This window comes from Carlito syrichta, unplaced genomic scaffold (genome assembly GCF_000164805.1).
Source record: "Carlito syrichta isolate Samal-C Ts95f unplaced genomic scaffold, Tarsius_syrichta-2.0.1 Scaffold315831, whole genome shotgun sequence".
Lineage (NCBI taxonomy): Eukaryota > Metazoa > Chordata > Mammalia > Primates > Tarsiidae > Carlito > Carlito syrichta.
The window spans coordinates 148,021-171,074 of record NW_007259927.1 but is presented as its reverse complement, the minus strand read 5'-3'; the positions used below and the strand labels follow the sequence as shown (position 1 = coordinate 171,074).

General features: G+C 41.1%; 1 protein-coding gene across 5 annotated transcripts in view; it reads right to left on the bottom strand.

Moving 5' to 3' along the window:
- TRAPPC8 (trafficking protein particle complex 8) overlaps positions 1-20,511 on the bottom strand; it is a 119,465-nt gene extending 98,954 nt beyond the window's left edge. For 4 of the 5 annotated variants that reach the window (XM_021706643.1, XM_008073380.2, XM_021706642.1 and 1 more), the window contains exons 1-3: positions 19,877-20,511; positions 11,164-11,358; positions 743-832 (exon numbers count right to left, since the gene is read on the bottom strand). In XM_021706643.1, coding sequence (XP_021562318.1) covers positions 743-832; positions 11,164-11,358; positions 19,877-20,033 — 442 coding nt within the window. In that variant the 5' untranslated portion in view covers positions 20,034-20,511. The remainder of the gene's footprint in view (positions 1-742; positions 833-11,163; positions 11,359-19,876) is intronic. The other variant, XM_021706641.1, reaches the window with a different exon arrangement.
- Between the last annotated feature and the right edge of the window lie 2,543 nt (positions 20,512-23,054).

Here is a 23,054-nt window from a genome sequence, read left to right as displayed (position 1 = left end):
GATCACTTGAGCCCAGGAGTTTGAGGATGTAGTGAGCTATGACCATATCACTGCACTCCAGTCTGGGCAATAGAGTAAGACATTGTCTCAAAAAAAAATTAATTTATTACAGAAATCCTGTATCTCGGATGTCATTTAATAAAACAACAACACCAGGCACAGTGGTTCACACCTGTAATCTTAGCACTTTGGGAGGCGGAGGCAAGAGTTTAAGACCAGTCTAAGCAACATGGAGACCTTGTCTCTACAATAAATCAAAAAACCAGCTGGGAGTGGTGATGCATGCCTGTGGTTCCAGAAGACTGAGGTGGAAGAATCACCTGAGCCCAGCAGGTCAAGGCTGCAGTGGCCAACAGCGTGCAACCGCATTCCAGTCTGGGCGACAGAGTGAGACTCCAACTCAGAAAACAAAGACAAACAACAAAAAAACCCAACAATAACAAAAATCTTGATGCATCATCAATAAACAAAACAGCATGTTCCTGTAGCCCCAATGACTCAGAAGGGTGTGGTGGAAGGATCACCTGAAACCAGTGAGGCTATAGTGAGCCATGATTGTGCCACTGCACTTCAGCCTAGATGACAGAGTGAGACCATGATCCAATAAACAAATGCACAAACAAACAAATGAATTTTCTCCATTCTCTATATCCTCTCAACAATTTTGCCTTCATTTAACCATTTCTGAGAATAATAGCTTCCTTTTTCTTTATTTTAAGAGAATGCAAAGGTCAAAGGATACATGCTAAATAGTGGTTCAAAAATTCATGATCTGATGCTGGCATTGACTGAAGAAAGGTCTCTCTGTAAGACTCAAACCATGGAGTAGTAGCTAAAATTAACAATATATGAGACAGTTACAATTCCTCAATAGAATCAGCTTATAACAGACAAAATCTCAATCCACATTCCTAAAGAGTGTGAAGAATAATTTCTAAAAGCAAACAAGCATTTTTTATCTGTGTTTTTGAGTGTGTGTGTATGTATGTGTGTATGTAGTATGTGTGTACACTACATACACACACTTTTAAGCCATTCTTACGAATATACTCAAATATGGTAAAATATATATTTGCAAAAATAAAACTTAGTTATTCCCAAACTTACAGAGTGTTCCCACAACCTATTTAGCTATTAATGCTCTAAATATTTACCTACATGAATAAAAAGATTAGTTCTTTAGAACTAAAGTTTTTGTGCCCCGGCCACTAGGCACACTCATAAGTAAGTCCTTTGCAGAAATAACACGTCAGAATAGTAATTCTCAGCCAAGCATAATTTTGACCCCCAGGAAACATCTGGCAATGTCTGCAGACATTTGGGGCTGTCAGTACTGGGGAAGGGGATTGTGCATTCACATCTAGGAAAAGAGGTCAGGAATACTGCAAAAAAATCCCACAATACACAGGACAAGACAGTTACCCACAGCAAAGAATTATCTGGCTCAAAATGTCAATCGTCGTTTGGTTGACAAGTCTCACTCTGTAATTTGATTACCTGAGCACAACGGTAACAAAGCCTCTTTAAATAGAATTTCAAAGCATACTTACTTTCTGATCAAATTCAGAGAGGTTTATTTATATTTTTTGTATAAATATATATAATGTGATTCTTTAAAAGTCAACTCTCTTGTTCCATGCCAAGCATTTTATATCACAACTATTATTTTTTTATTCGAACTTACTTAAACTTAGTCATTTCACTTGGTTTTAAGCAAATTATCTAAATCACAGTTTTACTAAAAGTACGCTCCATTCCTAGTTATTTATTTGTGCTGATTATCAAGCCTATTCTTTTTGCTTTCACCTTAAATCACTGAAAACATAGCAAATATGTTATTTCTGCTTACATTATAATTTCTACATTAAACAATTGGAAAAGTTGAAGAAAAAAGCCATTCATCTTGACCAAATATTGTCTTTATCTGGTGTCAAATATACAAAGAATTTTAACTCCAACAAATGTCTCATGAGAATGACCCACATATGACAGTCTGATTAGGAGAGCTATTACTTTCATTACTATGAAAGAGGAAAAACATTCCCAAAATACGCTATATTCTATACATAAGATGGCAAAAATTGGAGAATAAATGACATAGACTAGTATATGCTACAATAGGAAACCAATTTTGTCACCAATCCAGTAACATGTCATCCATCTCAAGTCAGTCAAAAATAGTCTCTATCTGGAAAATGTATGTATATTTTCATTTAATACCAATGATAGATCAGTTGCAGTCATATGAAAATAAGTTTGTTTCATGGTGGGGGTGGAAAGTTCTAATAAAACAAAGTAGAGTCTCCAAAACAGCCATTCTTTCCAACACTACCTAAAATGACATGGAAAGAATAGAAAACACACTCATGCACCAGGAGGAACTGGTTAAATGAACTGTGGCCCATCCACTAAATGGATACATTATGCAGCTGTAAAAGAAAGAGAGAATCTCTATCTTCTACTATGAAGTGCTCCTCCAGATATATTATTAAGTGAAAAAAGCAACAGCAGAAAGTATGCATTTTTGTGTAAGGAAGAAAATGTGAAGAGCCATACACATATCTACTTATACCTATTTTCAATAAGAAATAATAGGATAGATCTAATACATGCAATTATTTAAAGAAGAGAAAAGAGAAGGGGAAGAAGACACAAAGAGAGGCTAGACCTCTCTTTATCCTGCTTTACAGTTTTGACTTTGGAACTATATGAATGAATACATAATTAAAAACAAAATTAGGCCAGTGTGGTGGTTCACACCTGTAAGCCCAGCGTTTTGGGAAGTTGAGGTAGGAGGATCACTTGAGGCCAGGAGTTTAAGACTAGCCTGGGCAACACAGTGAGATCTCATTTCTACAAAAAAAAGTAAATAAATAACATTAAATTTTCAAAAAAGCAAAATACACACACATGCAGACATATACATGGTCTTAAACAGAAATAACTTTCTAAATACAGGTGGTACAAGATGACACTAGGTACTCAACTAAGGATATGAGGTGCATAAGAAAAATTTTTAAATATATACAGCAGAAATAGGTTTCATTCTTCAATAGGTTTTATTCTTCAGACAGATCACATTCCAGTTGATAAGATTCAACCAGCCAGGCACAGTAGCTCACACTTGTAATCCCAGCACTTTGGGTGGCAGAGGCGAGAGGATTGCCTGAGCCCAGGGGTTTGACATCAGTCTGGGCAACTTGGTGAGACTTTATCTCTATAATAAATGAAATTAGCCAGGTGTGGTGGTGCACACCTGTGGTTCCAGCTGCTTGGAAGGCTGAGGTGGAAGGATCGCCTGAGTCTAGCAGGTCAAGGATGTGAGGACCGTGAACGTGCCATGGCACTCCAGCCTAGATGACAGTGAGACTCCAACTCAAAAAAAAAAAAAAAAAAGTTTAAACCATATGTTTTTTTTGAGGAACTAAACACGCAGTCCTCCTTTAATTTTGCTAAATGCCAATAAATCGAGAACATCCTTCTTTTTTTTGCTTTTTCAAATAACATTTTTTGCAGTGGGGGAATGATACCTTTCAAAATTTTTATGTTAGCAGAAAACTGCAACACTCTGTCCTTAAAATTATCTTGCATTTATTTTGAGATAAAGGCACTGTTTTGCTTATTCCTTTCCATTTCTACATGTTCTTTGGAACTGAAATATCATCCACGTTATCCTAACTAGTTTAAGTCTCTCCACTGAGAATGTACTTTGTCTTGATAAGAAGGGGTAATATGTTCTTCCTTCTGATCAAAATAAGAAGCAGTCTATTCAAGGAAAATGCCTAGATTTAGCAGATAATGTTGTAAATCAAGAGTATACAGGGTAGATGACAGAACAGATAATAAAAGTTGCGCCATCAGACCTCCTTCGCTTTAGAAAAAGTAGACAGAAATGTTAATTCGGACAAATATGAAATAGTAGCTGAGTGGGAAAAAGTGATAACAGGGCAAGGAGTAGAGTGAGAATAATGTGGAAAACTGAGATCACTGCAAGAAATACCTGTATATAACGGAGATTCTTTCAACTCCATCAATGTGTCTTTCCAATTACCATACCAAGGAACACTAGCTTTAATTGACCAATCTGATGAAGAAAACACGGCATTGTTAAAAGTATTTCTTAAGCAGAATGGATGAGAAGTATGTTGTCTCACATTAATGAGAAAAATTAAAGCATACTTCTGGACATATAAGAATGAATATCTATTAAAATGGATAAAATCACTTTTTAATAATCCCCTAAGAGTATTTTTGTTATAATGAAATTTTATTAAAATGAATTTAATACTTCATCATGTCTTGTTCTCAGTCTTCAAGGTCAACATAAAAATAACGCTGAAAGGAGGTGCCTTACAGTAGCAGGGAAAGAAGCTGAAGAAACTGCTATCTTCTGGTAGTTAGTTTATCCTACTTGGGATTGCTTTAAAATCTGCTTAAAGTGTTCAGCTATAACAGTGCCTCCATGTGCTGTTAAAGGCAAATGGCAATCAATTCTCCCTTATTTGGAGATAGTAGCAAGGACCTGAGAATGCAAGTAATTAGATTAATTTCTCACAACCAAATCATGACTACATTGTTCCTATAAATGATCTACCAAAACACTTTAGTAGACTGCTTAACAAATAAATAAGAAGATAGCCAGGCATGGCTGCCCATGCCTGTAATCCTAGCCCTTTGGGAGGCTGAAGCAGGAGGATCACTGGGCAACATAGTAAGACCCTGTCTTTACATAAAATTTTTTAAAAAATTAGCCGGGCATGGTAGCTCATGCCTATACTCCCAACTACTCAGGAGGCTGAGGTGGAAGGATTGCCTAGACCCAAAAGTTGGAGGCTGTGGTGAGCTGTGATCATGCCACTGTACTCCAGCCTGGGCAACAACGTGAGACCCTGATTTAAACAAAACAAAACAAAAGCAGCAGACAACAGATGCTCTTGCTGCTTTCCTGCCCACTGTGCCCTTCACAACCTATCTTCTCTTTAATAAATTTACCTTTCTTAATTCATAACGTCCTGATGAATACTTTCACCACCATGACTCTGGACACTCCATACCCAGCCTGGCACACACAGCATTTTGGTGGCCCATAAGGGGACCTCCTAACAGGGACCTCATCCCTCACTCTCTTCTTGCAATTCTAGACTCTCGGTGTACTATGTTTGACACTGGAGACAACTGACGGTCCTAGCCTGGGCTACTCCCTGAGAGATCAAAAGGTCCCCCCAAAAGGGCATCAGATCACCATCACCCTATCTGGTGAGAGGCAAGAGTGTTCTTTTGTTTTTCAGTCTTCCAGCAGACAATCTCTAGTAACTCTGACAACTGATGGTTTCTGGTCAGGGCACTCCCCAATAGCCTAAATGCCAGAAGGTGAAAGAGTTTAACTGCCATGCCTGGAAAGGAGAAAGGCGCCTTCTTATCTCTCCTGGTCAGAATTCCCTAATTCCAACGTGTGGCACAGCTGCCAGCTGAAAGCTCATCCAGAGCAAACTCACACACTGCTTAGGGAGACTCAGACCTCTCTCCTCCTCTCTCCTCTCAAATGTTCTGCAAGGACAGCCGGTCTTCCTGCTCTGAACCCCCCTGAACATTGAAAACCTAGCCAGTGCCAGATAAAATTCAACAATTTCACCTTCAAATGGCACTGCAAATGTGATAGCAGCCTCTACCCTTTCTGATGAGTCTCTTCTCCATATCCTAAATTCCACAATTCAAAACAATAACCCGCTGGGCTCGGTGGTTCAGCCTGTAATCCCGCACCTTTGGGAGGCTGAGGTGAGTGGATTGCCTGAGCCCGCGGGTTTGAGTCCCGCCTGGGCAACTTGGTGAGACCTCATCTCTACAATAAATAAAAATGAGCCGGGCGTGGGAGTAGGCACCTGTAGTTCCAGCTACATGGAAGGCTGAGGCGGAAGGATTGCCGGAGCTCAGCAGGTCGAGGCTGCGGTGGCCCGGAGTGGCCACTGCACTCCAGTCTGGGCGACAGAGTGAGACTCCAACTAAAACAAACAAACAAAACAATAACCCACAAGACCCCCTACCAAACCAACAAACTAGATAGTGCCAGCGCCACACCCCCGTTCAGCACAGAACAGCTACAGATTAGACCTTCACCTCTATACCAAAGATTCGGCATTGTTGCTTTGTTAGGGGGGAATGTGGAGGAACATGAGAGAGCCAGTTAGGCGGGCATCAATTGGGTAAACTGTTTTGAGGAAGAAAATAATCAGGATGAGATTACAAGAACTGTAAAAACTGAATAGCCAGTTGAAAAACATGTGCTGCTAGTTACATGACAAAGAAGTCAATTGGCTTACAATCAAAGACAAACATTAACCAATTAGAATTATCTCATTTACATGGCAGGAACCCAAATGCATGATGGGAACCCTAAAACTCACCCTAACGAAGAGAGTCAAACTCCACTGGGAAGAACCTCAGATCACTGCCTCCTGGCAGTAAATAGCAGCTCCCTTCACTGCTATCTTGTCTGTTGTGCTCTTGACAATGTGTCTTCTCTTTAGTAAACCTACCTTTGTTAGTTTAAAAAAAGGAAGAAGAGAGAAAGGGAGGAAGGCCCTCCAAAATACAGATAGCCAGTCAGCATAATTAAGAATCTTTCTCTGGGGAGCCTAAATAACCTCAAGGAAAAAAACCTGTTAAGTAATAAATCATGGGCAACACTCAAGCCTCATCACCCAAAAAAGAACTCCAATAACTGATAAGCTTTTCTTATATCCAGTCAGAGTTTTAATGCCTCAAAAACAGAAAATAATGCTATGGGCTCACCAAACATTTGAGGAAAGTTTCCAACAAGGAAAAAAAGACCAAAACAAACAAAATAAAAAATAGGTGGGTGAGATAAAAAGGCACAGGTAGAAGAAAACTTAAAAAAAAAGGCCAAAAACAATTTATTAATATTCTCAGAGTTAATATACTACAACATAATACAAGAACAGCAAGGCGCATGCGCACACGCACGCGCGCACACACACAAAATCCAGAGAGCAAAGAGAATGTCTCAAAAAAAAGGGCAGCAAACATTAAAATTTCAATAGGAGGATGAGAAAATAAATCAAGGACATTCATACCCAGAAAGTAAAACAAAAAGACAGAAATGGATAACACTAAAAAAAAAAAAATAAAAGATAACACTAGAGGATCAATTCTGAATTTCACCAAAATGCTGAAATTCTACATCCAACTAATTGTAATTCCATAACAAACAAGAAAAACAATGGGGAAACTTTAAAAAATAAAGAATACAAGACAATTTTGCAGGACTAAAGAGTATGCAAGACCAGACTGTTGAAAGGAGCTGCTATGTAAAATGAATGAAAAAGGAGTTATAATAGGCCAAACATGAAATTTCAAAACAGCAAAGATAAAGAGCATCTATAAAAGCTTTTAAAAGTTGGAGGGACGTGAATAATACCTTTTTAACTTTTTAAGAGCATTATTTGAAGCTAGAAGAAGGTGGATCAATTCCAAGAGAAATGATTTCTAATTAATAATGTATGCAGTCAGGGTGTAATACTGTATACAGTCAAAACATCAATCAGGTATGTAAAAAGAAAACATTTCCAGTAAGAACATTCACATCTCAAAATTTTATTTTCCATGCACTTTTCTCATGAACCTACTAAAGATGTCCTTTACCAAATCAAGGAAATACAACGAAAAAAAGAGTGAAACACTACAAAGAAGGAAAACTCCAAGATGACAGCTATAGAGCAAGAGAGTAACAGTTCAACATAAAACAGTGTTTCTCAATTTTTATTTCATGACCTTCCCCCAATTATTGCAAATCTAGATTTTTTTTTCTAATCACTCTCTCTCCAACCAAATACTTTTTAAAAGTAATACCACAGATATACTGTGTATCTATTTATGGACCATGGCCATCCGGAGAGCCACAAACCACTGTAATATCTACGTTGTTTTTGTCCCCCAACAACCAAGTTTCACCAAGCTGTGGGAGGATACCATTACCACTGGGCATGTATGGAGTAGAAAAAGAGAAGAATTCTGGAAAGAAAACTTAATAAACGAACTAGTTGATAAATTAATCTGTCAAGTGGAAAACTCTACTGAAAAAGTTCAAGAGACTAGCAAGAGATACAAAGAACTCTGAGCAAGATGTTTTTAAAAAGATAATGACTAACTCCTGAAAAAAACAAAATACTGTATAAGAAAGTCCAGTAATTAGCCGGGTGCAGTGGCTCAAGCCTGTAATCCCAGCACTTTGGGAGGCTGAGGTGAGAGGATTGCCTGGGCCCACGGGTTCGAGACCAGCCTGGGTAACTTGGTGAGACCTCATCTCTACAATACATCAAAAAATTAGCCGGGTGTAGTAACACATGCCTATAGTTCCAGCTACCTAGAAGGCTGAGGTGGAAAGATCATCTGAGCCCAGCAGGTCGAGGCTGCAGTGGCCAGGAATGTGCCACTACACTCCAGCCTGGGCAACAGAGTGAGACTCAAACTCAAACAAACAACTAAGCAGTTAAAAAAATGAAAAATATTTAGTCATAATATTATTATACACAGTGAATACTAACCAAAAATTATGAGATGAGTGAAAAAGAGAGTAATTAAGCTAAATCCTCATCAATCATAATAAAGTAATAAATAAAACTTAAAATTTATTAAGCCATAGACACTCATTCAAAATATTACTTAGAAACACATAATAAATACCAGAGGAAAAAACTAAAGAAATTGGAGGGGAAGGAGGCAGGGAGCAGATCACTGTTGTTTTTCCTTGTAAGTATTTTTTAGCATAGCATAATGTCTATGTGCACATATCATTTTGATAATGTTTTTTTTTTGAGTTGGAGTTTCACTGTTGCAGCCTCGACCTGCTGGGCTCCAGCGATCCTTCCGCCTCTGCCTTCCCAGTAGCCAGAACTACAGGCACGCGCTACCATGCCCGGCTGATTTTTGATTTATTGTAGAGATAAGGTCTCGCCAAGTTGCCCGGGCAGGTCTTGACCCACGGGCTCAGGCAATCTACTCATCTCAGCCTCCCAAGGCGTGGGATTACAGGCTGAGCCATCGAGCCTGGCTTGATAAATTTTTTTAAAAGTAAAGGTAATCCCGCGCCTTTGGGAGGCTGAGGTGAGTGGATTGCCTGAGCCCGCGGGTTCGAGACCCGCCTGGGCAGCAAGACCTCATCTCTACAATAAATCAAAAAATTAGCCTGGCGTGGTAGCACGCGCCTGTAATTTCGGCTACTTGGAAGGCTGAGGCAGAAGGATCGCCGGAGCGCAGCGGGTCGAGGCTGCGGTGGCTGGGAGCGGCCACTGCACTCCAGTCTGGGTGACAGAGTGAAACTCCAACTCAAAAAAAAAAAAAAAAAAGTAAAGGTATATGGGCTTTGGAGATTAGCAAAATGTCTGCAGTATGAAAAAGATACTTTCATTTTTTAAGTATGGTAGGTAGTCCTTCTCTGTGCCCCTTAGCACTTTGTCATACCAGATATATCAAATTATAATGTATTGTGATTACAATGTATTATAAATTAGAATGTAACACATTTGTCACCCTCCCAGATTATAAACCTACATAGCATGTCTAATTCATCTCTAATCTCAATCTCTTGCATACAGCAAGAAATCAGTATTTGTTACATGACTAACAAAAATGTTAAGATACTACAGAGAAGAATAACAGAATTAAAGGCCTGAGAGGCCTTAAGAAAGAATATAAGCCGGGCTCAGTGGCTTGGGAGGCTGAGGTGAGGACTGCATGAGCCCGCGGGTTCGAGACCCGCCTGGGTAACTTGGCGAGACTTCATCTCTACAAAAATAAAAAAATCAGCCGGGTGTGGAAGCGCGCGCCTGTAATTCCAGCTACTCGGAAGGCTGAGGCGGAAGGATCGCCGGAGCCCAGCAGGATGAGGCTGCAGTGGCTGGGAGCGGCCACTTCACTCCAGTCTGGGTGACAGAGTGAGACTCCAACTCAAAAAAAAAAAGAAAGAATCTAGCCAAGCTCTCCTGTTTTTAGAACCAGAAAATCTCAGAAACACTAATTTATTCAAGTTCTCCAATTAAATAACGGCTATGATAGTATAAAAACTTGGACACTTGGGCATCTGATTCATTGCCCCTCACACTACAGCAGAGATGACAGGAAAATAATAGTTCCAAATTCCATTATTTCTCGGAGAAATATCTGAATTTTTGCCTCTTGTTGAAAACATGCCAGGAACTGCTCAAAATATGTACTATATCTTGAAATTCAAATTCTTTTGATAAGTAAAGATGGTCATAACATTCTAAATTTAGGATTATTCAATTAACCCATCTTGCTGGTTTTAAAATTAATAGCAAAGAAAGAAGACAAATTTTGAAACATGGAAACAAAATAATTCTACAAATATTTCTAACTATAAAAGTGCAACTAACAAACTTTGTGACCTAATAAAAATGCCCATGAAGTTCTCTGCATATGTATGTTTAAGAAAATCTTTAAATATGCAATTAGGAGGTATTAAAGTGTTAGATTATAAACTATACTGACCTAAAAAGATTACTTTAGTAGACTGCTGAAATATGCTAAATAGATTACATACTTTTAATATTTCCCTCTAAAAAAAATGTATCTATGTCCTTCAATTTGTTCGAATTTATTAATACTGGGAAAGAGTTACACCAAATACTGATAATTCACTTTACATATTAATATTATCTCATATGATCTAAAACTAATAGACTAAAAACATTTTTAAGAAAAAAATAACTTTACCTACTAATCTCACTAAAAAACATTTACCATCCAAATTAAATTAAGGAGCACTCATAAAAGGTTACACATTTATACATATTCAAACATTTCTTCCACTTAATAAGCAAGATAAAAATATAAAAAATTAATGCTTTTCATTCAATTATTACTTATGTCACAACAGTATTTTTTTTTTTACCTGTTAGTCCTCTTTTCAGCAAGTATTTATTATGCATATGCTCTAGGTATTACTTTAGGTACCAGAATAAAATAAATAACCAAAATTCCTGGGACTGTTTTTCACCATTGTATTCCCAGGCTCTAGCACTCAGTGAGCTTTTAAGTATTGGTTGAATGAACTCCCAAGTCATAGAATTACCTTTTCTAACAAAAGAAAATTTTATTCAAAAAATAATAATAAGTCTTGTTACATACCACTGATGTTAAGGTCATAATCTCCGGCTGTAATCACATTAGCTACTAATCCTTCCGCAGGCTGACTGCCAGAAACAACATCATTCAAAAGCTTCCGAATGGCTCCAGACTGAGGTGGTTGGGTGACAATGTTGCTTACTGCTATCTTCAAATTTTTTATTATGTGAAGTTGATTATTAGGATCTCTCATATGAACTTTAAAAAAAGAAAAAAGTTGAAATTAAATTCTACACAATGCTTCATAACCCAAAACTGGATTGATGGTTTACAAACAAAAAGGATCCTCAAATCAGAAACCAGAAATTCCAAGTGGAATACTCTTCCAGAAATATAACTGGTTTATAGCATTCCTTCACATACCAAAAGGGCTAGTTAGACAGTCTATTAATCATAGGATCCCTTCCTCTCCCACAATGTTGCTGCTCACAATTTCTCTATTGTTGGTAGGTTCTTTCCTTTCTCCTGTTTATAGTTGCTAGAAACCAATCACCATCTTACACCAACTCTCTAATAATCACCTCACATTAAGACTGGCCCAGGACAGCAGAAGGACTGTGGTATCAACAATTAAAACAATAAAGGGAAGATAAATGCTGCATGTGGGCTATCTTCTGCTTTCCCTAGTCCTTCAGCATTCTCAGCCCCTACTTCACTCTCCTAAAAATCAACAGCCATTCTGGTGCAGGATGTGGATGGGGTGAGGGTGGGGGTGCCTGTGCATGTGGCGGGTGGGGACGGACATGTGGGAACTCTACTTTCTGCTCAGTTTTGCTGGGAAGTTAAAACTTGTCTAAAAAATAAAATCTACTTTAAAAAAAAAAACAAACTATGCCAAGATCCCTTCTCCCACCCTAATACCTCCTGGCTCCATCCTGCTACAAACCTTGCTTCAGTCTGTGAGATTTAAAACTAGTAAGTATCCAAAGCTTAAGAATAGGAAATAGGTTGAGGTGACTGTAGCAAGAAGACAGTGTCCAGAGTCCACAGTAGGAAATGGGAGCATATTTTTTCACATAAATGTAACCAGATAAGATGGTTAATTTCTATAGTAGCATTAAAGCAGTTCATTATAATGATTAAAGACCCAGCTTTTGGAGTCAGACAATACAAATACCAACCCATCACTTATCAACTGGGTTATCCTGAACAACTTTTAACTTTTCTGTATTTCAAATCCCTCATCTGCACATGTGATTAATCCCTACTTCACAGGGTTATTTTACAGATTAGGTGAGATATTGTTAGTAAGTGTAAAGTACTGTGCACCATGCCTGACACTAAATGCAGAGGCAGTATTAGCAGCAGCAGGTACGACATCTCCTACTTCACATGCATCATGGGTCATCCTATACAAATAAGAGGCAACTTTGGGCTAACTGGTTCTGCATACCAACCCCCCAAAAATAAATGACACTTTGTTCTCAATGGAGAGTGCTTTATACCAAAATTCAGGCCTGTCTATATTTTAAATAAAGTTACATTCATAAAGACTTTCTAGCCGGGCACAATGGCTCATGCCTGTAATCCTAGCACTTGGGAGGCGGAGGCGAGAGGATTGCCTGAACCCAGGGAGGGGTTCAAGACCAGCCCGGGCACCTTGGCAAGACCTTGTCTCTACAGTAAATAAAAAAAAAAAAATTAGCCGGGTGTGGTGATACACGTCTGTGGTTCCAGCTACTTGGATGGCTGAGACGGAAGGATCACCTGAGCTGGAAGGATCACCTGAGCCCAGGAGGTCGTGGTTGTGGTGGCGTGAGTGTGCCACTGCATTCCAACCTGGGCAACAGAGTTGGATTCCGGTTCAAAAAACAAAAAAAAAGACTTTCTAAATTTCCTATGGTTCTCTCTGCTGACTTCTAAAAATTTTTAAATTAAAAAACATAAGACTTTGCTGGGCACAGTGGCTCATGCCTATAATCACAATACTTTAGGAGGCCAAGGCAAGAGGATTGCTTGAGCCCAGGAATTTGAGACCAGCCTCAACAACATGGGGAGATCTCATCTCTATAAAAATAAAATAAAATAAATTATCTGAGTATGGTGGTGCATGCCTGTTGTTACAGCTACTCGGGAGGCTGAGGGAAACGAACTGCCTGAGTACAGGAGGTTGAAGCTCATTGAGTCATGATTGTACTATGGTACTCCAGCCTGGGAAACAGAGTAAGAGCCCAAGGCAAGAAAAAAAAGAGTTGAAAATATTCTTAAAATACTGTATGTGAAGCCAGGCTTGGTGGCTCAGCCTGTAATCCCACGCCTTTGGGAGGCTGAGATGAGAGGATTGCCTGAGCCTGCGGGTTCGAGACCCGCCTGGGCAACCTGGCGAGACCTCATCTCCACAATAAATAATAATAACAAAAAATTAGCCGGGCATGATAGCGCGTGCCTGTAGTTCCAGTTACTTGGAAGGCTGAGGCAGAAGGACCGCCGGAGCCCAGCAGGTCGAGGCTGCGGTGGCCAGGAGCAGCCACTGCACTCCAGTCTGGGCGAAAGAATGAGACTCCAACTCAGAAAAATAAAAAAAAAAAAAATACTATATGTGGCACAAATATGTGTCCCTGCATTGTAAATACAAATACATGTATAGAAAGTACACATGCAAATTCCATAATGGTGGTTGCCTACATGAGGAAGGATGAAAAAGGGACTATGAAAAGTAGAAAGGGAATTTCAACCATATCTATAGCATCTGGTCTCTTTTTAAAGAAAAAGATGAAAAGCAAGCAACACAAAGTTAATGTTTGTTAGTTCTAGGTGGGGGGGGAGCTGGCTGTACTGTCTGCATTCTTTGGTAATTATGTTTTCTAATTTAAATAAATACACACCCATCTTTTTCCCTACTTAAACCTCTCAGTTTGTCTAATTATGCATCAGAGAAACCAAAAACAAACAAACAAATAAACTATGGCACATTTCTGATATCTCTTGTTTCTTTTTTTCTGTGTCCCAGGCTGGAGTGCAGTGGCATGATCATGGACACCGCAGCATTGACATGCTGGGCTCAAATGATCCTTCCACTTCAGTCTTCCAAGTAGCTGGAACCACAGGCACATGCCACCATGCCCAGCTAACTTTTTGATTTATTGTAGAGATGAGGTCTTGCCAAGTTACACAGGCTAGTCTCGAATCCCTGGACTCAGGCAAGTTTCGCCTCAGTCTCCCAAAGTGCTGGGATTACAGGCGTGAGCCACCATGCCAGCTTAATTATCTTTTAATAATAACAGAAAAGGATTTCCTAATTTTGCCCTACCTCCTGGGTGAGTTTTATCAGTTATTAAGTAATCCTACCAATAAATTCAAAATTACTAGGTGTGACAGCCAGTCTCTGAAATGACCTCTGAGCAACTGCACCCAGCCAAACCCTAATGATCCCTATATTTCCTAGTATTCACACTCATGTAGACCCCTCCCACATCCTAGGGCTAGTGTGTGAACAATAAACAGAACATAGCAAAAGCAATGGTATCTCACTTCTGAGATAAGTATTAAAAGTCAGCCGGCTCGGTGGCTCAGCTTGTAATCCCGCGCCTTTGGGAGGCTGAGGTGAGTAGATTGCCTGAGCCCGCGGGTTCGAGACCCGCCTGGGCAGCGAGACCTCATCTCTACAATAAATAAAAAAATCAGCTGGGCATGGTAGTGCATGCCTATAATTCCGGCTACTTGGAAGGCTGAGGCGGAAGGATCGCTGGAACCCAGCAGGTCGAGGCCGCGGTAGCCGGAAGCGGCCACTGCACTCCAGTCTGGGCGACCGAGTGAGACTCCAACTCAAAAAATAAATAAATAAAATAAATAAAAGTCTATGGCTTTCATCTTGGGTTCTAATTTTTTGCTCTGGTAGAAGCTAACTGCCATGCTATGTATGGGAACACTCTTGGAGCCTATAAAGAGGCTTATGTGGCACAAAACTGATGTCTCAGGTTAACAGTCAATGAGGAAGAGAGGCGCAAATGCCAACAACCGTGAGTGAGCTTGGAAGCAGATCCTTCAGCCTTGGATGCCAGCAGCCCCTGCTGACAGCCACACTGCAACCTCGTGAGACCATGAGCTAGAACCACCCAGCTAAGCCACTCCCAGATTCCTAACAAACTAAGAGATAATAAATGCTTTTGTATTAAGGTACAAAGTTTTGGGATAATCTGTTAAACAAAAATAGATAAGTAACATACTGGAATATTATAAAACCAGCCTAATAAGAGAAAGAGCTAAGAATGACTAAGAGAAATGTTCTTAAATCACACCAAAAAAATTCAGCCTTAGGACTAAATAATTATTTTAAGGTTTCATTGAATTTATATATAACATCTCAATTTCAAAACAAAATTCAGTTCTACCATTACCTGACTTTTGTAAGTTCTTAAATACTGTATTATGAAGTTACAGTTCCCAGATTTTCCATGGATTGCTTGTTTCTCAAAATAATTTTTTTTGAGTTGGCATCTCATTCTGTCACCCAGGCTGGAGGGTAGTGGCATGCTAACAGCCACTGCAGACTCGACCTGCTGGGCTTCAGTGATCCTTCTGCCTCAGTCTTCCAAGTAGCCAGAACTACAGGTGCATGCTACCATGCCCAGCTAATTTTTGATTTATTGTAGAGATGAGGTCTCGCCAAGTTGCCCGGGTGGGTCTTGAAACCGTGGGCTCAGGCAATCCACTTGCCTCAGCCTCCCAAAGTGCTGGGATTACAGGCTGAGCCACCGAGCCCGGCCTTCTCAAAATAATTTAAAGTGTTTCTGAAAAAATGATTCCATGTTCAAATAAATTTAGGAAATATCAGATTAAGTGTTTCAAAGGACTCTTTTATTGTAGGTCTTCCCACAGCCTTTAATGTGCTCAATGACACTGTAATTCTTCCAAACACATGCTACCTTAAGCAAACTTATTTCACTACAAAAGTATTTTCTCAGAAAGCATCTAATACACATGAAGCTATACAAAACATATTTTGAGAATACTTTTTATGCTTTAACCTAGCACACAAAACTAGTTATAAATGTATAAAGAAAAACTTCAAAAATCATAACATGCACAAAAATGACATGAACAATATTTGTATCTCAATTATGTATATCTCAAATTGACTTGAATTTTATTCATAGTTGGTGCTTTGAAAACCTTACAGATTAAATACCTCATTACACCATCATAGTAGTTAAGACTGATGAAATATTTCTAACTAAAAGAAATTTAAGAAAACTATGGGAGGCAGAGGCAGGAGGATCGCTCAAGTCCAGGAGCTCAAGGCTGCAGTGAGCTGATTGTGGTGGCTCATGCCTGTAATTGTAGTGCTTTAGGAGGCCAAGGTAGGAGGATCACTTGAGCCCAGGAGTTCAAGGTTGCAGTAAGTTATATGATTACAGTGGATCATGCCTGTATTCTCAGTGTTTTAGGAGGCTGAGGTAGGAGAATCACTTGAGCCCAGGAGTTTGAGGTTACAGTAAGCTATGATCATGTCACTGAACTCCAGCCTGGGTGACAGAGCAAGACTCTGTCTCTAAAAAGAAAAAAAAAAAAGAGGCATTAAGTGTCCTCCAAAGATTATTTCCTAGCCAACTTTACTGGTTTTCATAGTTCATTCAGAAATTATTCAAGATTTACATTTAAAATTGCATCCTATTCTCTTTCAGTCCCTTAAATAAACCTAATCAATTTCAAAAGAAGTATAATATATGCTTTTCAAAAATAAAAACCATGTACTTTCAAAAGTTAAGTGTTTAAGTGAAATTTTCTTAAAACTCATAAAATGTCTAAATGATATATTGAAACTGTTTAAAATTTTCAAAGAACTATCACTAAACAAAATCAGTAAGACTTGATTAATATTAACACCACTGCTCTTTGAAATAGATGGCTAGTGGAAATTCTTCAAGAAGTATTAGGGTCACAAAATTTGTGTCAACCAATGAATATGTTAAGTCTCAAACATATATCAAGTATAACAATAATGGAATATATATAATAACCATTTTAAATATAATGCAATAAATACTCTTCAGGTTTTAAAATGTATCCAAGGAACCTAAAATAGCTCTCTGTTGCCTAATCCATCAAATCTAAACTGCATTTTCAATATTCTACACATAAATAGTATTCAAATTTGTTCTAACAATCCTCTTCAGTATAGCTTTAAACCACGTATCTTTCTGCTGAAACCTAAAAATATATCTCCTGAAAATTCCTGGCACTATACTTGACACTATTTGACATCTCAGTAGTCAAGGCAAATTTTTACCCTAAATAACAGCATACCTGCAGGACAGAAATGGAATCCAGTCACCTTTTCTTAACATTCTTTTCTCCTTCTAAGAACATTTTAGCTTCTTTCAGTTAGTCATATTCTTTTTTTTGAGTAGGAGCCTCACTCTGTCTCCCAGACTGGAGTGCAGTGGCCGCTCCCAGCCACAGCAGCCTTGACCTGCTGGGCTCCGGAAATCATTCCGCCACAGCCTTCCAAGTAGCCGGAATTACAGGCATGCTCTACCACGCCCGGTTGATTTTTTGATTTATTGTAGAGATGAGGTCTTGCTGCCCAGGCGGGTCTCGAACCCGCGGGCTCAGGCAATCCACTCACCTCAGCCTTCCAAAGGTGCGGGATTACAGGTTGAACCATCGAACCCAGCTATATTTCTATTGACCAGCACTGCTCTCTAGTGTAAATAAGTAATTCTAAGTATTGCCAGAAGATAAGATGATTTGATGATTAAGAATACAATGTCTTGAGTCACACTGCCTACTTTGAAATCTTTCCAGCAGCGGGGCTTGGTGGCTCAGCCTGTAATCCCACGCCTTTGGGAGGCTGAGGTGAGTGAATTGCCTGAGCCCGCGGGTTCAAGACCCGCCTGGGCAGCGAGACCTCATCTCTACAATAAATCAAAAATCAGCCGGGCGTGGTAGCGCGCTCCTGTAATTCTGGCTACTCCAAAGGCTGAGGCGGAAGGATCGCCAGAACCCAGCAGGTCGAGGCTGCGATGGCCAGGAGCGGCCACTGCACTCCAGTCTGGGCGACAGAGTGAGACTCCAACTCAAAACAAAAACAAGAAACAAAAACAAAATCTTTCCCTGGGCAGCCTGGTGGCGCACACCCATAATCCCAACACTTTGGAAGGCGGAATTGAGAGGACTGCCTGAGCCCATGGGTTCGAGACCAGCCTGGGCAACTTTATGAGACCTCATCTCTACAATAAATCAAAAAATTAGCTGGGTGTGGTGGCATGCACCTGTAGTTCCAGCTACTTAGAAGACTAAGGCAGGCAGAAGGCTCGCCTGAGCCCCCAACAGGTTGAGGCTGCGGTGGCCGTGAGCATGCCACTGTTCTCCAGCCTGGGCAACAGAGTGAGACTCCAACTCAAAAAAAACATCTTTCCCAGATGGAATACTGTGGACAAGTTAACATTTCTATGCCTCAATGTCCTAAAATTTTAAATGGCAATAATAACAAGGGATTCAATAAGGATTGAAAAGATAAAAACTACATAAAGCAGGCAGCAGATATTAGCATTATTAATCATTATTAACAAAGTAGTTAAGAGCATACATAGCAAAATCAAACTGACTCAAAAGTTTGTGTTTTTTGTTAGTTTGTTTTTTAAGAATTTAAGAACGTAGGGCACTTTGTCGTTCTTGTTCACTTACTCCACTGAAGGAGCTGAGGCTGAAGAAAATCCAAAAGTTCTCAAACTTTGGTTTTTGGACAGCTCCCTCTCTCCTTCAAACATAAAAGCAAACTTGTAGTGGAGCTATTCTCCCAAGGAACACCTGTGGCAAGTAATTAAGTAATTTATGGCATAGCACTGATTTTTTTGTGGATAAGTCATCATAAGCTAATAAACATCACAGTCATTTGTTGACACGGGGTTATTACAGAAGCTTTCATTTTATACCGATCGTAACAACAACAACAACAAATTTTACTTATACTTTGCTATGTTGTTTGCAAGATATCAGCTAAACCATACTTGAAGTTTTATTACATTTATTTTCCTCTAATTAAAAAAAAAATCCCAAACTGGAGAAAACAGGTAGCTCCTCAATAAGAGAAGACACACTTCTCCGGATGGCTAAACTTCTACCCGAAAAAAATTTTAGGACTTTTCCATCCCTATAAATCCAGATAACCTCAAATGTCTAGAATCAACTAACCACAACTCGTGCCTACTTCACATCCTTTAGGCAAAAGACTCTTGCAAGTTTTAGCCTTTACATCATACTTTTTAATTTTCTTGAGAGATTACGCAAAATACTGCACACCTAACAATATTTTAGTAAAATACAGTAAAAGTTTAGACAGAGATGAGCCTCAACGCTAGCAGACTGTAATATCCAAGACTACTTTGAAAGTCGTTTAACATTCACAGGAAGATGACAGGTCTAAGAGGAAACATCTTCCTACCTTACCGGTCTTGCAATTCCCCTAATTTCTTCCCCGTGGCCGTTAAGAACAGTCTCGAAGCCCTTCTCGGAGTCTCACGTTTTTCTTTATACCCACTACTTAACGATCTGGCTTGTCCGAGGAAGAAAGTGCCTGGAGAACTAACTGGAGGTGGAGACCGCGCGGTCTTGACAGCCCGCTCCTGGCCCCTCCTCCAGCCGCCACCGGAGGTTTCGCGGTGCCACAGCCCCGGACGCCACGGTCCCGGCTCCAGGACGAAAACACCGCCCTTCCCTTCTCTGCCCGCCCCACTTCCCTCTCGCGGCCGCGGCTTCGCGGGACACCACATACCCTCGGAAGTGAGGCGCGAGAAGGGCTTAAGCAGCTCCGCGAAGCTAAGGTGATTGAGACGAGTGAGCCGCTCGGCTTCCTCGCTGCACAGCGCGGCGACACAGGGGACGAAGGAGTCCGGGATCAGCTCCTGCACTGACTGTACACACTGGGCCATCGCCGCGGCCCAGGCAGCGGCGGCGCCCGCCCGCCCGCCCGCCCTCAGAGCTGATCCTCCGGCTGCGGCAGCTACCGCCGCCGCCCGCCGGCCTGGCCCGGCCGGGCGGGGCCCCGCACTGGAGCCCGGAGACGAGTAGCAGGAGCAGACGCCGCCGCCTTGGCTCCGGGGTACACGCCACCGACACCCTCCCCGTCACCGCCGCTCCTTAGTGCTCGCCCCCGCGTCCTCGCATGCTCCTCTGGTAGGTGGAGACACCGACAGTCGCTCCTTAGTCCTCCGGACGGCAAAACCTTGGTCACTGTCCGACCGGAACCGCCATGTTGAGGCCGAACCCTGACCGACCGGCAGTACTACTCCCGGCAGCCCCCGCGCGCACCCCTCACGTGACTGTGTCAAAGGAGACGGTGGGGCGGAGGAGGAGAACTGAGGAGAGAGAAGGGGAGAGCGACGGAAGCCTGTTGGGAGGTTGGAGCCGGAAGTGGCGTGAGGTTGAGGCGGAGTTAGGGGGCGGGGTTTACTGGGCGGGTCTAGGGGCGGGCCTATGAGCGATGTGGGCGGAGCCGGGGAGGCACGCAACTATGGGCGGGGTTCTCACGCTCGCGCTTGGTAGACCCTAACCAGGTGCGACCGGTTGGCCGGCATGCGGGTCCTAGAGATAGGTGCTGTCACAGTGACGGAGGCGCCCGGGGGCTTTCCGTGCAGGCTGGGCTATTTGGCGCCCCAAAGGCCCTCCCTGGCGACTGTGGTCAGCTGATGTGGCTGTTCCGGCTGCTTCTCCCCGGCTTGCTGGAGCGGCGAGGGGCACCTGTTGGTGGGAGACAGGGTGTGGCTTGAGAGTTTCTCGGAAACTGACCTGAGCAAACCGCGTATCTTTTTTTATTTTTTTAAATTGGAGCCTCACACTGTCGCCCAGGCTGGAGCGAATACGGCTCACCAAAGCCTCGACCTCCTGGATTCAGGCAGTCCTGCCTCAGGCTCGAGTAACCGGGACTACAGGCACGCGCCACCACTCCTGGCTAGTTTAATTTTATGTAGCGACGAGGGCTCGCTATGTTGCCCAGGCTGGTCTCGAACCCCTGAGCTCAGACTATCCTTCCGCCGCGGCCTCCCAAAGTGCTGGGATTACAGGCATGAGCCCCTGCGCCCGTCCCTTGTATCCTTTGAACACCACCATGCATTTAGAAACTGCCGCTTGTGTGGACTCAACCATTGAACTGAACGCCTGCTGTTGTAGGAGCTCCTCTCAATTAACAGGAGGGTGGGGGATAACTGCGCTGCTGCATTTTTTGTTGGTCGCTGGGAAAGGATGGGCCTGCAAACGTCCGCATGATAGGTCCACAGCCTCTTCCATTTTACTCTCAGCCAGGGTGTTTATTTCATGTAGTGGAGGCACGGGAAGTTAGTATTTATGTACTGGGTGAAGTCCTGACCTGGTTTCGCTTCCTAGTTTTCATTTTTAGAGATTGTTCCTATAAGTAGGTAGAAGTGAATGAAAAGTGTTTTACTATTATGTTACTCAGTTGTTTGAATTCCTTCTGAATTACATGACAAAACTATGAAGCAAAGAAAAATGCACCCATTCTATCATGGTTTTATGGTGGCTTAAGTAAGGGAGCCTTCCCCAACATCAGTGTCCAAATTGTTGAACTTGGTAAGAATGTATGACAGGTGAGAGGTTCGCCTCTCCCATGTAAATTGAGTAATGGGAAGTAGGAAAGGTCAGTAAGGAAATAATGATATGGTGCTTTGGCCACAGATTAATTTGGAAAAGATAACATGGACAAATTAAGGATCTGGAAATTCACTTTCCTAAAATTATGTCTGAGAACCTCTTGGAAATTATTCTTATGTCCTTAGGGGGTACCTAATCCCTTTGGAATGCTTCTAATCTCGTATCTTACCCTTTATAATGTGAGATCTCGTGTAATTGAGTGTGACTCAGGTTCTAAGGCACATTTTTTTAAAGCAGGACTCCTAAATGCAAGCATGCTACTTTATCTAGTATTTAACTAAAAATAAAAGTTAAAATAACCATTTATTTTTATGCTGAGAGTAAAACTAGCTGTATTTGACTCTTGGAGAAGGACTTTCAAGGGTAATTTAGCCGAAATGGATTTTTTGATATATAATTCACATATCATAAAATTCGCCCCTTTAATAAGTGTACAATTCAGTGGTTTTTAGTATATTCAGAAAGTTGTGCAACCATTACTATAATTCCAGGCATCAGTCCCAGAAGAAGCCTGGTACCCATTGCAGTCCCTTTTCACCCTCCCACCCCCACCCTCTCCAGCCCCTAACGATCGCTAATCTATTAATGTTTCTGTCTGTATAAATTTACCTATTCTGGACATATACATCTAATCATATACATGTAATCATACCATGTGCGGCCCTTGTGTCTGACTTTCTTCACTTAGCAAAATGTCATCAAGGTTCATCCATGTTATAACATGAATCAGTACTTCATTCCTTTTCATGTCTGAGCCTAAGTAGGTTTTTGTTTCATGCACTGACTTCGCAATCTTATACCACATCTACCCACAGTATTTCGAGTGAATAACTTCACCGTAAAAATTGATTTCTTTTTTAATTTTTCCTCTTTTAATTTTTATTTTAAAATTGTGGAGTACAATTCAGGGTTAGGTATACAAATATTGCGCAGGTACCCTTATTGATGAGGTGTGTATCCCCCTTCCCCAGACAGTTAACGACTATTGTCAGTCCCACCTCCTCACCCTCCCAACCCTGCTCCCTGCAGTTTCCCACTACTTTCAATCCTTTTCTTATAGTAATACCATAGTTGTTCAAGTACCATACCCGGAAGAACTCAGGTCACTCTATAAAAGAGATACCTGCACACATATGTTTATCACAGCATTGTTCACAATAGCAAGAACATGGAACCAACTGTGCTGCCCATCAAAAGAGGACTGGATTTTTTTTTTTTTTTTTTAAATAGAGATGAGGTCTCTCTATGTTGCCTGGGCTGGTCTCTAACATCTGGACTCAAACGAT